Genomic DNA, 14,341 nt, shown 5'->3' with positions numbered 1-14,341 from the left:
CTAGAGCTCAAAGCTTTCGGAAGCCTCTTAAGTAGCATCTTATTTTCAAAGTCAATCTACTATTCATGGAAGAGGAGGAAAAGCGAACTGTAAAGTTCACAATCAAGAGAACCCAAGACCGAGGGGTATTTGTAATTCCTTCAATCCTACTTCCTCCAGCCCAGAAGCTATTTACTTAATCTGCTCCTAGCTTGGTCTTCCACGAAGGCACCGCATTTCACCCCCAATTGCCTGCATCTCTCCCTCCTCCTTGGCTCAGGTCGTACCTTACATAGACCAGCTCTGATGTCACACGACCTGATCAGATCTCACGGTGAGCTGAGCTGTCTTTCGTCCACTTCCTGAACCTCTTGCCGACGAAGAAAAGCGGGATCGCCAATCCAACGAAGAAGACTGCGAGAGAGGTGTCTACCATGATCGGCGTAATGTACCCGGCATCGACGATCCAAACGTTGAAGAACTTGGTCATGCCATAAGCCCACAAATTCTTGACCATTGTCGCCGCGACCAAAATCTCCCCTGCAACGGGCCTGTAGCAATCAATCTGTAAAACGGAAGTCAGTTTTGGAGAAAATTCGAAGGAACTTCATTGTTGCTCACGGCATAGGTCAATGAAATGGCAGACAAAGAGGGCAATACAAGGCCGAGGAGTGCATATCCACCAATGACTATCGCCTTCCAGCTCCACTGATGTTGGTAGCCCACAGCAACTAGAACACCACCGAGCAGACAGCTCACGGCAAATGGTGCTAGAGCTACCAATCTCATCTCAGGCTCTCTGATGCCCTTGTTGCGTCGGGTCAACCATGTTGAAACCCAATCGCTCAGAGGTCCTGAAATGACAAGTGACAGAGCGACTCCGACAATGGCACCAAAATTGGTGTAGCCAACATCGGTGGCTGACATGTTCCACGGAGGCCCGGCAAAGGCCTGTGATTGCGTCACATTGATGATCACAAGCATAGACGCCGCCCAGGCAAAAACAAAGCTCGACCACACGACAATGGGATATGCGAATAGTTTGAAAGGCATGATCAGTGCCGGACCAATATTTTTCAGGCTTGACTTGTCGAGTTGGCCCCACAGTGAGAATTGAGCCTTGGTAGGTGAGCCTTTTAGCTCAATGACAATATTGTTGGCTTCAGATTCCTGGTGTGTTTCTTCCAATTTTGTGTCGAGCTGTTCTTTCTCGGCATGCAAATCTGAGGTTTGATCCACGGGCTCATGAGAAATTGCGACGTGCCGCTCTCCCCATCGAGTCTCAGGCATGAAGAGGACTTGATAGATCAAGGCAAAGACGGCAATGGCAACACAAAGCCACCAGAAACTTCTCCAGCCGTATTTGTCTGACATAACTCCAGCAATGACAGGACCAACCTGCTCGTATGTCAGTGGCGAGAAAATGGAAACGCAAAGTCCTGATGATCCTCACCAAGGTTCCAGACCATCCTATCCATAGATATAGGCTCATATAAAAGCCTCTCTGGTGGAGGAACATGACATCTGCGACAAGCTACAACGGTTGTCAATCAAGTCACTGAGTACTCTGTATAGGATATGCCTCACCATTCCGGGCAGTGTTTCTGAGGGTCCACAGGCAATGCCAGTGACCACACATGCGCCCATGAATGACCCATAGGATTTCGCCTTTGCTCTCCAGATCATCGAAGCGATATTCAAAACGTTTGCGAGGAAAGCCATTGGCCGACGCCCATATGCACGACCAATTGGAACCCAAATGAAGTTGGAGAACCCGAGGACGAGGATGCTGACACCAACCTAGAGGGCAAGGAGTTAGCGCTATGAAACCGCACACCAAAGAATATCACATCACATATTACTTACAAATTGAATCACATCGGGCAATGATCTGTCCCATTCAGCCATATAGTATGGCACCTGAGATGAGATGGCCAAGGGGCCAACTGTCCATGAAAAGGTGGTGATGGCCATGCCGGCCATGTTCAGCATCTTCCACATAAAGCTCCAATTGAGCGGATCAGAAGGATCATCCGATGGTTGTGGAACAAGCACGTGTTTTCCGGAATGCTTGAAATGGAGACCACCGACTAGAGGAAATCATGATTAGGATTAATTCAGTCTTGAAATTTACATATTTCGCCCCACCGTCAGTCATAACCTCTGTACCTGGGTACAAGACTGTCTGCACCGTCTCCTCTATTTCATGACGAGCATCGGCTTCGCTGGCTATTGCGATTGTCCCCGCCATATTCCAGGTAACAATTTGTTGGTCGGATGTCGGAAGTCTAGTCCTGAATTCTCAGACAGTGGGAGCCAGGAAATGATAATATGAGCACAGGATTCTGCGGACAAGGGAAGGAGGACATGGAGAAGGTTGCCACGTGTAGCCTGACTAGGACGCTTTTATTAAAGCATGATCAAGGGGTAAATCGCGGTATGCATTCCGGGGTAAATGGGGGAAGGCTTGAGAAACATGGAGTACTCCAACCACAATGTTCTGTGCCTGGCGTAGATGCGGAAAGAGGACCGGCAGCTTATTTGGCTTCTAATTGAAAGTCGGCAGAATGTGAGGGAGGCCGGTAGAACAGTGCTAGCCACTGGCAATCCGTTTAGCTGGAGGCCAAGATTGTTGAAGTATGTCGGGAAATGTTCCGTTGTAGCGATGTATCCCACCGTAGTCTGCAGCTTGAACAGGTGGAGAAAAATCCTGTAGGTTCCGAGAGGGACTATTTGGCCCTAGGACTATTAACCAGTGCGTTTGCCAGTGCGGTTGGCTATTTTGATTGGCGCCACAATCGCGGACAAGAAAGCGGATCGATGGCATACACATCCACAGGAAAGTCTGTCGAATGGGTCGGAATTTCGGTCTCCAGCACCGAAGTCGGTCCAGCCCTTCCATGGCCCTTATAGACACGAAGGCGTGTCGCAATCATTCCCATCGACACCAATTGCTCGATCTTGCAGGTTTTGTCATGGGTTCATACACAGGTCGACTTGCAGGCAAAACAGCCATAGTGACCGGTGCCGCAAGCGGAATCGGCCTGGCTGTAACCCAGCTGTTCTTAGCCGAAGGGGCTAAGGTCCTTGGGGTTGACATCTCAGAGAAAAGCATTGAGTCGGCATCTTCGCTGCTGCAGTCTCAAGGACTCGACTCAAGTGTCTACGCTTTCCATAAAGCTGATGTGGCGGACGAGGACTCGGTTATTGCCTTCGTGGACAAGTGCACGAACGACTTTGGAGGACTTGATATCGCCGTACTTAATGCTGGCGTTGGGATCATACTACCCATTTCCAAGACAAGTTCAGAGGAATACGATCGCCACATGCGAGTCAATGCCCGTGGACGTAAGTGCATCACCGCTCTCCATGTCGCTAACGGTCGCATATGCATTGCGCCGACAAACGCTCGTCGCTGACAAAATGTGTGAAAACAGCATTTCTAGGCGTTAAATATGCAGCCGCCAAAATCCAGAGCCTGGGCAAGGGAGGAAGCATCATCATAACCGCAAGCCTCGCATGTGAAGCAGCGTATCCCGAGATGAGCGCCTATAGCATGTCGAAGTTTGCGGTTCGCGCGCTTTCGGTGACGGCTGCCCAGGAATATGCAAAAGACAAAATTCGAGTCAACACGGTTTCTCCTGGCTATGTGGCCACCCCTCTGGTCCATTCGTTTTCAAATCTTGAAGAACGCCTCAAGGCTAGTCCAGCAGGTATGATACGTAGTTGTTCTTGTCATCGATCTGGCATTGGCTGACTTGGTGCAGGAAGAGCAGCAGAACCAGCTGAGGTCGCCAAGTTGTATCTCTTCTTAGCTAGCGATGACGCAACGATGGTGTCAGGAAGCAACTACCGTATGGACGGAGGAATGCTGTTACATTAGTAGACAAGAACCAATGCTATCTGCCGTTGGACTATCTCTTCCGTTGAAATTTGAATCCTAATCAGCAATTCAGAGCGACCGTGCCAGGGGAGGCCTGGACTTCCGCTTCAGTCGATAATAGCCTGATGGTCTTGGTGGCTGCTGTTCTTAGACAGGCGCTTGAACACGTTCCCATCTCTGCACGGAACGGCCCATGATTCTGAACTTTGCATTGCCCATCTTGGGCGAATGCCTTCCGCTTCGAAATCGGCGATTCCAGGGTTTTCTGAATTTCTTGGTGCAACGGTTGCTGTGGTTTTGGTAAGGATGAAAGAAAGATTGTGCAAGAAGGACCCCATGCCGCTCTTCAGCCATCCAAAGAAGGGCCCCATACCCTTGGGATGGTTGACGAGGAGAATGAGCAGGTCCGTAGGGACACACATACCAGCCCTAGTGATCGGAAACGGTAGATACGAATGGTGGGTGGTCACGGTGGTCACTACGTCGAAGTGAGTATCTGGCGGTTTACCGAACTCTTGGCAATGAAGATCTGGCCGGAAGGCCGCAATGACTTTCTTCCGTAAATACCAGTAGTGACCAAAGTTAACACCCGAATATTGTTCCCGTGCTCGACGTAATCATTGCTTCTTTAATAAATGTGCCATTAAAATCCACTCCCAGTAAGCCCTTCACCTGCTTTTCTTAATGTTGAAGTGTTGTGACAATACCCTCTAAGTGAGAGATTTCTTTCTCGAACTGCCGTTGGGTGTGCAGTAACATTCTCCTCCGAATCATATACTGTGCAGGCTCTCCCAGGGCAATTGCTCTCGAATAATCAATACACCGATGTGCTTTCGGCTATCCCGATATCATGTCATTCGGAACGGTTACAATCTCAGCTTTTGTTATTTCACATATCGTACAACAGTCTCATGAGAATGCCTAAAGTAAGGAACTTAGCGACTCAGGCGACGGTGCTAAACGGCTGACCGGAGCCTGGTAACTCCGCTGGATATCTGTCATCCCATGCGCCATACGAGAATATCGGATCCCAATCTTCGATCACAGCGTCAAAAATCCTCGAGTCAATGTTCTGCGCAACAGTGGTCCACTGATTTGACTCGCATGCTTTCGTAAGCAGGAGACAGAGCTTTTTGCATGGTGGACAAGGGCGGAAAAGGATCTGCTGCTGTGAGAACCTGTGGATGGTTGGGTCTACAACTGATAGAAGCTCGGCCGATTCGTTGCTGTACGGGAACTGAATGAGATCTTGTAGGACTATCGCACATGCATGATAGGCGTTATAGTGATTCAGCAACCATTGGTACGGTGCGAAAGACGGATCGTCCAAACCGGCCAAGAACTCCTTGATATAAGACGTGCTGGCATTTAGGACCAGCCGCCTGGAGTCTTGAGGCCAACTAGTTGATCGGAGGTAAGGCTGATGCAAGATGAAGACCAACTTATAGCAGTGGAGTCGTTGGCACAGCATGATGAAACGTTCGAGATCACTTTGGTTGTTTGCCTCTGACTGGCTTATCTCGTTCATGGTGTAATTGTAGACATTGTTGACCTCTTCTTTTAACCTTTGAAATGAATCTTGCGTTGGTTTGTGCACACTGTACATTTCCTCTGCTATCCTGGTGAAAAGCAGATTCGAACGGATTTGCGTCTCTAAGAGCTTTGTTTCAAGCTTTCTGTTTCCCGAGATAACTTTCACGTCCGAACTCGTTGAGTGGATCAGAGGTGGTAAAGCATGAGCAAAAGAATATCCGACATCCAAGTTTTGGATGCACCACCACAGGATACGGCGTGATTCGGCTTCCCGAGGAGAGGAATGAAAAGATACCGGATCGCGATGTAAGCCTAGGGATTGAGCAGCTCGGACCAGTACGGAGATAGGAGCTGGGTCTGGGTCAATATGCCACTCAGCCATGCTAGGCGCGGCCAGTAGAAATGCGGCACGTATGGTGTTGAGATTCGGTCGTTGAGGATATTGAGAAGTAGATAGTAACTGCTGTGCGAGTTCTTTCCACGCTGAAGGTTCGAAACTTGAAGACTCTACCTCGGTTGAAGTATGCAGAGAAGAGGAGGCTGAATAACATATGGCTGCCAGTAGAGCCGAGGAACCAGCTGGGCAGGGTTTTCGGGAGCGTATACACCGTAACGCAGCTACGACGCTTGGGCCGTCCGCAACGGGATGCCAAAACTGTACGAACTCTGAATACCAGCAAATCAGTCGATTTACTTCTGGTAGATTGACGAACTCATAGATCTCTCCCACCGGAATCTCCGAAGTAGTTTGCGAAATGGCACCGAGAGAATACAGAGAGTCTGGGCTATCTGCATTGCTTGTAGGAGGAGAGAGTGACGATTGGGAACCTTCAAGGTCCCGCAGCGCCGCTACCCATGAAGAGCTCTCGTAATAGCGGACTTGAGCATCATCGCCAGCGGTGAGGAGTCCGACCTGACCAGGCAAGGTGGTCTGGCTGGGTAGTCTTGCACGACTAGACGACTTTGTGGACAGTACATGATTCAAGCCATCCGCCTGCAGTAGTGGCTTAGTCGCAGCCAATGATGGCTTATTTTGGACATCCTCAGGCGATTTGATATGTTCTTGGATCTTTGAAACATATACACAGGTTCGATTGTTGGCAACACATTTCTGACACCGCGGCTTCGCTTGATCGCACTTGATCTTCCCGTTTCGACAAGGTAGACAAGCCCTGACTTCTCGGTTGCGGGGCTGTTTGGGTAGGTCCAGGTTGAGCCGCATCATCTCTGCCTGGTAACCACGCTAGTCAAATTCGACGCGACGTGACTGCACGCAAAACCTGTTGTGATAAAGCAGGGCCTTCGAAGTGACGTTGGTCCAACCGGCTATTCTGTTTGATGGCTGCCAATTATAATTTTATTTCCTGCATAGATCGACGAAAGTCAAACATATGATCAATTACGCAGATACCAATTAATAACATAAAGAGTCGAGATCGGAGGTGGCATAGTCTCCCATGACATGGTATGTCGCCAGACCAGGAATCATCATGCTGACAGATCTTGTGGTCGTCGGGGACCCATTGATCCCGCCATCATCACAAGATCGTCTTCGCGTCGCACGTAGGAATTTCCTTTTGTGGCTTAGAAGCAAAGCTGCACTTTGGCACCAGAGAAAATATACTGCCTTGCAGGTTTGCCTTTTTGCGTGCCAAGAGAGCAGCGGATTGCCATTCAACCCAAGTTGCGCTGTGATTCGATTCAAAATGGCACTCTTTCGACGATAAGTCAAGCTCGAACATCGCACAAGCAGCAGAGTGTCGGCGAAGAAGCATGAAAGAGGTCCTTGGTTGATCCTGTATCAAGATTGCTTCAACCAATTCAAATGACCACCAACCGTCGTTGTCAGCGAATGCTCGGCAGACTTGCCATTGTGAGGGATGGAACTTTCTGACGGGGACGTACTTTCTAGATCAGCACGTCATAGGCAAAGACATGTTAGATGATAGTGATGGATGCTTACCAGCACGGAATAAGCCGCGAATATATTGTATCTAACGCTTTGGACGCCTTGAAAATGGCGCCGAGATATGGGGTGGAATAAGACTACGAGCACCATTGCAAATCGCTCTTAAGGCTTTGGTTTGAGATTCTAATTATTAATTTCTTAGTATTCCATATGATGAGCTTTAATTCCTTGAACGCCCTTTCCACAGGCTGTGTCCTATTCTGGATACACAAACGCCTCCCAGGAGATTCACGGATTCCAGCGCGTCTGATTGCCGCAAAGCCCAACACTGCATCAAAGCTCGTATCGAGCAAATAGATTCAGAATGACGAATGGTTCTTCGGTGGTTCGACTCCGACCGGAGGATTACCTAACGATAAGGCTGTCTGACTATCGGGTATCGGGTATTCGGTAATACGATAGGCGGGCCCTGATTTTCTTCCACGGGGTATCGGTCTCGATCTCCAACAATGCGCCCAAAACGGTATACCGAGGCTATCTGGGGTGAAGGAACCATCAAGATGTTTCCGAGGCCATCTGATGGCCCTTTGATATCTTGCCACCAGCGCCGGTCCACCACTCCTCCTTGTAGGTCAAGGCAGACCTCAAGGCTGTGTGCACGTGATACTGATTCGTCCTCCTCAAATTTCGAAACAGCTGAACTCAGATCCATGCACCTAGCTCCCAGCTCAAATCCATCTTCGCAATGTCTCCGAAGACCGGTCCCGCCTCGAGAGGTCAAGGGAGCACAAAAGCCGCAGAACGGCTATCCAAAGTTGCCGGGCACTTGGGCAGCGATCAAGGGGAAGCCTCTCTACCAACCGAGACCGCGCAACGTGGTAATCATCGCCCGAGATCTCAACGCACGGCAGGCCCCCCTGCTGACTACTCCGATGTACTTTCCAATCTGCAAAAGCTCAAAAAGATTGCGCATACCCCTGATCTCACAAACAGAGGGTATGTGAGACAGAAACGCGAGGGGAAACTGTGGGTGCGAGAGCGGTTGGACCAGCTCCTTGACAAGGGCAGCTTTAAGGAAATCGGCAGTGCCAGTGGACAGACTCAATGGAAGCAGACAGGCCCACAGGACGAAGAGCCGGTGTCGTTCATGCCGACTAACAATCTTCAAGGTGAGGATGTATTGTCGGCTTGACTGGGCCCTGAAAGTTATACTAACGCCTCAAAGGATTCGGCTTATTGAACGGCAGAAAAATCATTTTGACAGCTGATGATTATTCTATTCGAGCTGGCCATGCCGATGGAGCCATTTCCGAAAAGACTGTACGTGTTTCAGGCGTCCCCATGTTAAGCCCATTTACGTGGGCGCCCTGCTAATCACCGGCGCAGGTATATGCCGAGAAACTTGCTCTGGCAATGCAATTGCCCATCATCAAACTTACAGACGGATCCTCAGGCGGTGGATCTGTAAGTACTATCAAGACCAACGGGTGGTCATACGTTCCCGGTGTCCCCGGATTCCTTGAGGCAATCAAGGGTCTGAACATGGGCCTCCCCAACCTAGCCGCGGTTCTTGGTCCAGCGGTAAGTGTAAAGCCCACTAAACCTCAACCCATTGCTGAAAATATGCGACAGATTGGGATCGGAGCAGCACGTGCAGTGTCATGCCATTTCTCAGTGATGGCAGGTGACATCGGGAGCCTGTTTAATGCCGGACCACAGGTCGTCGAGCTCGCGACATTCGAAGAAGGCCTGAGTCTGCGAGATTTAGGCGGACCAAGCATCCATTGTACGAACGGGACAATCGACAATTGGGCGGCCAACGAAACAGAATGCTTTGAGCAGGTTAGGAAGGTCCTCTCGTATTTGCCGAGTTGCGGACAGTCGAAGCTTCCACCGATAGTTCAGTGCAATGATCCAATATCCAGGTTCGACACGGAGCTGAGAACTATCATCCCTCGAAAGAAGACTCGTATGTATGACCCAAAGGCGATCATCCGAACCGTCTTCGACACCGACTCGTGGTTCGAGATTGGAGCTCTTTGGGGAAGGACTGCGATTGTTGGCCTTGCTAGATTAGGTGGCCATCCGGTAGGAGTGATATCTCTCAACTGCGAAGTCAATGCAGGAGCTCTCGACGCCGGCGGTTCTCAGAAAATAACCCGCCATCTGAAGCTTTGCGACGTAATGAACCTTCCAATAGTTCAATTTGTGGACGTTCCGGGCTATGCGATCGGAACAGTCGCTGAGAAGCAAGGCAAGCTAGCTTTCCCTTCACCTCACTATGTCATAGTCCGGCTAACGATCCTCAAAAACAGCCACAATGCGATGGGGCGTCGAACTAGCTAAGGCTTACATCTCAACGACGATTCCAATTTTCAACGTCTTAACCCGCAGAGTCTATGGTGTCGCTGGTGGCGTGATGGTGGCGTGTCGAAATCCGATCATGCGTGTGGCCTGGCCGAGCGGTGAATGGGGGAGTCTACCCCTCGATGGCGGCATCGAAGTCGGCCATCGATGGGAGCTGAAGCAAGCGGAGGCTGAGGGCAAGAAACAGAAGCTGTACACCGAACTCGAAGATGAGTACCGGCGGTTGATGAACCCGATCAGGACGGCCAACGCATTCGGAGTGGAGGAGATTATTGACCCTGCAGACACAAGACGGGTACTTGCTGAGTGGACTATCCATATGTAAGTGACTTAGCCTTTGTCCTCCGCTTGTTGCCCTGTCTTCTTCTTGCCACTAATGACTATGGGCCAGGTATTCCGATGTGTTGCCACAGAGACTGCTTGATCGAGCTGCTGGACGGGTACATCCATCCTTCGCGTAGAACATTTAGACCGAGACCTGGTGTTCATCCGATCGCCACAATCCAACATTACCTATTTTCCTAGACTTTATGGCCACCTTAGGACGACTCCCCTTTCCAGACAAGGACCTACAGGGCGGAGTTATGGCCAGGATCCCAGAAACGAGGGAATCATACTGTGAAATAAGATCTCATCCTCGCACATCTTTCTTGACCTGACGAGCTTGACTGTCAGTAGCGAGCACTATTTCTTCCGATGAGTGCCACAAGCGGGGAGGTTGCCGTCAGCAGTGCCAGCTAGAAAGGCAGGCCGTATTGTGGCTGCACTCCTTTCGTCGGGCAACAGAGTTCTTGAAGTTTCAAACACCCAGGAGATCATTATGTGTAGAATCTAAGAATATGATCGCGCATTTGGATTCTCAACAGCAGTCGGAGAGAAGATGAAGATCTCGTGTAAAGTGGGAAGGGCAGAACATCGAGCCAAAAACACGTAACGACGCTTTCCAGTGACAAAATAGAAGAACCGCTACGTTATATTTCCCCCTAACATCTAGGATTAATCATAACCTCGTGTAATATTTTGATCATCAAGCGAGTGGTACAAGATCATAAGTCGTCACAAATACCGTTTTCCAATGCCGCTAAGGCGGCCTCATACCTGCCCGGGCTATGATCGCCAAACATGTCTCTTCCAAATCTGAGTTCTCCGAATCTTGTCTCCACATCGCGAACAAGTTTGAGCTGAACTCGTGTGGCAGGCCTACCCAGCGCCCGGTATAGCTTTTCTGTCCGATCATCTTTTGAATCGTCAGGCCCAAAGACTGCTTCACGAGCGACATCAGGATCAAGTCGATCAAAGACACGGGAGGTCTCCACGATAAATACCTCTCCAGGCGGGACGAGCTTGTCATTCACCATTGCAGCGCGAAGTGTCTTGAGTGCTGACCATGCCCATGTATCTTCTCCTAGGCCGTCACCAGCAAGATTCTCTGGTGGGGGAGGTCCCTTTGGATTGTTGTAGAAAGAAGATGCAATTGCACTCTTGAGCCGTTGCCAGACACGAGTCTTGAGTGCTCCGAGAGCATCGGTCGTGTCTGTCTTTAGGTGTAAGGCAACCGTCCGAAAGTCGTGCAGTATACCCAGTGACAGGCATGGCACAATATCGGCATGATTGACAATGGTTGTGATGAGACCACGAGTTGCAACTCTTAGAAGCTCAGACATGCATGCTGGCGTGCCATAGGCATAGACATGAATAGGTCGTCCAGATGGGAGCGTTATCGGAGGGGCGCAAGATGTGAATTGATCACCGGTATTTCGGTGGGTGAGAAGCTTTGGCTTGTCTGCGGTGACAAATGCTGACTGTGCTGTATCATTGGATGGTTCCGAGATCAAGATCGCAAGGACGGCTGCAACGGCACCCCCAAGTGAATGTCCGCAAAGAATTAGTCCGTAATCAGGGTACTGCTCAAGTGTTGCCCTGATGGTTGCCATGACACGGCTCCCATTACCACCTAATAATCGTCTTGCCGATGCATGAATGCCTTTGTGGACTTTATATCCGCGGCCTTGCCAAAAAAGGTCATCGTAATCGCAAGTCATATCAGTCAAGACATCCTCAAAGCCCAGGGTTCCACGGCAAGTCAGAACCACGGCCTTTGAATCATCGTCAATCGATATAAAATGGATAAGTGGAGAGATTGCCGAGGGAGACCAGTCGGTGTTTCCAGTAACACCTTTAGGATCAAAGAATGAGGACAAAAGAATAGTATGTGGCGGTAGGCCAGTATGGGTCGAGAATGAATTATGCTCGTGGTGGGTGTTTAAGGTCATTAATTCAGTTGACTTGCTTAGCTGTTCTTCGGTCGAACTAAGGCCCATAACGCGGAGGAAATTTGAGCCATACGAAGCAGATGCGAATCTAGAGAAACGTCGGATCGTCCTGACGAGGTGTTGATCTGGAAAAATGCCAGGCGCTTTCCCGTCGGTAATTAAAGCGGTTAAAATATTATGGTCTTCGTAAATAGACTTTCGTGGCACTGGAGTTTTTGGAGCCAAGATAATCGCCTCGTGGGAGTCTTTCGTGGCCATAGAATAAAGACTTGGCACAAATGATCGGGAGCGATGATGGTTATGTGCAGTGTTTGAAGATTCGGGTCTTGATTCTGCTTCTTTCAGAGACAGCGCAAGCTCAGATCTGGTCTGTGTCAGTCCGCTTACAACACGGGTATGCGTTCGAGTGAATGTAGGCGACCCAGGCCTGCTCTCGATGGATTGCACTGAATAGGTTTCGGTTGTCTGCGAGACAGTGGAATCTCTCCTTCTATCATGTAATGTAAAGTAGCTAGACGAGGACTCATGCTGTGATGCGCGTTGTAAATTCGGACTTGTAAGTGGTGTGGTACCATGGCTGCGTGAGGTGAAAGCCTTGCGGAGCGGAATATCACCTCGTCCGGCTGAAGGCGCCCGACTTCTCGAGGCTTGAGTGGGGGGTAGAGGGAGGGGCTTCTGATGAGCATTCTTACAAGGTATATCTTTGACTGCGATTGAGGACTGGCTCGGGCTCAGAGACTTCAATGCTTTCTTCAGGACACCATTCTTTTCAGGCTTATTAGTCGGTATAGATTTCTTTTTGCTATTCTTCATCAGTGGTATGTGGCTTGTAATCTTACTCGCAGAGGAAGATGTTCGCTCTGGCGGATTAGGGCGTCGACTCTTCTTCTCGTTCGCCATTGGCCCCATTGCCTTGGGCTGGGTAGGTGGAGTAGGGGTAGATGAGGACTCGATGATTTCATTCTCAGGATCAGAGTCACTAAACGGGAGCGATTCAATCTGGGTTGGCTCGTCCACTATCGAGATCCGTTTTGGGGTAACATCCATCATCAGAAAATCATCTTGATCATGATGATCATGATGATCAGTTTGAACTCCATCGTTGGTCGTGAGTCGGAGTTGATCGGTTGATGCAATGTCCGTGCTGCTGGATCTTGTCAGAGCAGTCCGGAAAATTACGGTCTGTTGAGGCCCGTCCTGCGGGGGGTTCCCGACACCTTCGCCTTGAGTAAGCCTTTCAGAGACCATGATGGTGCCTGGAGGCGCTTCAATTTGGGCGTTTCGTGCGTTGTAGATGTCGACCTTGATGGTCTTCGCTGTCAAAATCTCGGAGGTGATGACGGCTCTGGCTCCAGTAGGTAGTTGCTTGAGAATGCGCTCGTGTATCTCCTCGTCAGTTAATTGGGTTGAATTATCTGGGGAAATTGAAAGAGTTTGGGGGTCGAACAATGTCGCACGCTCAAACGCCTCGAAGGTCTCTTCTCCGTCAGGCGAGGCAAAGGTCACGGTTGGGGCGCCTGTATTGTTGTGCAGGCTGACCAAACCTTTTCGCCTAGTTCCCACAACGTCGGCCCGAAAGCCCTTATCATCGATGACGGAATCCCAGATTGTTTCCTCACCATGACGATCTCTGAAATCAAGTTCGGTCTTGCGACGACCCCATCGTTGCAACATCACAAAGCCAACGGTCCCGACGATGAGGTCAAGGTAGGAGACCACTTCGCCAGTACAACCAGCTTCAGGCTTGTTGAGCTCATCCTTTGCCAGGGTAATTATAGCTGCAACAGCACGTGAGGATTCTGTGGAGCCGAGAATGGCGTTGAGAGTTGACAGGCCTTGAATCGACAGGGCCGAGACCGAATTCATGCCCATCTCAGTCAAATAGAAGCTTGTGGAAGCCACAAAGGAGATGGTCGAGATAGAAGAGTAAAGCGCCGATATCTGTCATTCGTCAGATTTGGTTCGCGAATGGGGGGAGAAGGGCCATACACTTCTCTCGAGGATATTCTCGGCTTCTGCCCTTCCCAGCTCCCCATTACTACGGGCAGATACATCCCTCCCGGCAGCAATAAGGACCGTTTCCAGGACACTTCTGCCCACGGAGAGTGTCTTCAATGTCGCTTCTCTGCCAGCGTAGAGCCCCCAGCCCCCAACCTTGGTACCAGCCCTGACATAAAAGGAAGTAATGCCAGTTACACCACTGACAAGGGCAGCAGCTGGAGCGGGGAGCAATGTTCTGCCTTGTGGGGGTTGCACAATAACGAGTTGCTGGTTGTCATCGCCGGGTTGTTCCTCAACAAAATCGCCACTCTTGTCCTGTAGTAGTCCTTTCTCTTGACTCGACGACCAAAACATTGCGTGGTGGAACGGTGCGGGTACAACGAGGTGGTGGTGTAT

General features: G+C 50.1%; 5 protein-coding genes across 5 annotated transcripts; 2 read left to right on the top strand and 3 right to left on the bottom strand.

The window, feature by feature from the left end:
• Positions 1 to 301: 301 nt before the first annotated feature.
• A1O9_04060 (uncharacterized protein) lies at positions 302 to 2,230 on the bottom strand (the record flags this gene model as incomplete). The annotated part of the gene is made up of 6 exons (XM_013406352.1): positions 302 to 544; positions 601 to 1,377; positions 1,433 to 1,513; positions 1,567 to 1,779; positions 1,846 to 2,069; positions 2,128 to 2,230. 6 exons carry the CDS (start codon positions 2,228 to 2,230, stop codon positions 302 to 304), a joined length of 1,641 nt encoding a protein of 546 aa, XP_013261806.1.
• Positions 2,231 to 2,954: 724 nt separating this feature from the next.
• On the top strand, positions 2,955 to 3,862 carry A1O9_04059 (uncharacterized protein; the record flags this gene model as incomplete). The annotated part of the gene is made up of 3 exons (XM_013406351.1): positions 2,955 to 3,327; positions 3,417 to 3,692; positions 3,747 to 3,862. The coding sequence occupies 3 exons, from the start codon at positions 2,955 to 2,957 to the stop codon at positions 3,860 to 3,862; spliced, it is 765 nt and encodes a 254-aa protein (XP_013261805.1).
• Positions 3,863 to 4,805: 943 nt separating this feature from the next.
• Positions 4,806 to 6,620, bottom strand: A1O9_04058 (uncharacterized protein; the record flags this gene model as incomplete). The annotated part of the gene is made up of 1 exon (XM_013406350.1): positions 4,806 to 6,620. One exon carries the CDS (start codon positions 6,618 to 6,620, stop codon positions 4,806 to 4,808), a length of 1,815 nt encoding a protein of 604 aa, XP_013261804.1.
• A 1,429-nt stretch (positions 6,621 to 8,049) lies between these two features.
• On the top strand, positions 8,050 to 10,132 carry A1O9_04057 (propionyl-CoA carboxylase beta chain; the record flags this gene model as incomplete). Its single annotated transcript, XM_013406349.1, has 6 exons — positions 8,050 to 8,473; positions 8,530 to 8,624; positions 8,691 to 8,885; positions 8,937 to 9,593; positions 9,652 to 9,992; positions 10,063 to 10,132. The coding sequence occupies 6 exons, from the start codon at positions 8,050 to 8,052 to the stop codon at positions 10,130 to 10,132; spliced, it is 1,782 nt and encodes a 593-aa protein (XP_013261803.1).
• Positions 10,133 to 10,717: 585 nt separating this feature from the next.
• On the bottom strand, positions 10,718 to 14,299 carry A1O9_04056 (esterase/lipase; the record flags this gene model as incomplete). Its single annotated transcript, XM_013406348.1, has 2 exons — positions 10,718 to 13,885; positions 13,934 to 14,299. The coding sequence occupies 2 exons, from the start codon at positions 14,297 to 14,299 to the stop codon at positions 10,718 to 10,720; spliced, it is 3,534 nt and encodes a 1,177-aa protein (XP_013261802.1).
• Positions 14,300 to 14,341: the final 42 nt, after the last annotated feature.

The sequence above is a fragment of the Exophiala aquamarina genome, assembly GCF_000709125.1.
Source record: "Exophiala aquamarina CBS 119918 chromosome Unknown aczIA-supercont1.3, whole genome shotgun sequence".
Taxonomy (NCBI): domain Eukaryota; kingdom Fungi; phylum Ascomycota; class Eurotiomycetes; order Chaetothyriales; family Herpotrichiellaceae; genus Exophiala; species Exophiala aquamarina.
Note: the sequence above shows the minus strand (reverse complement) of the source record. Positions and strands in the feature narration are given on the sequence as shown.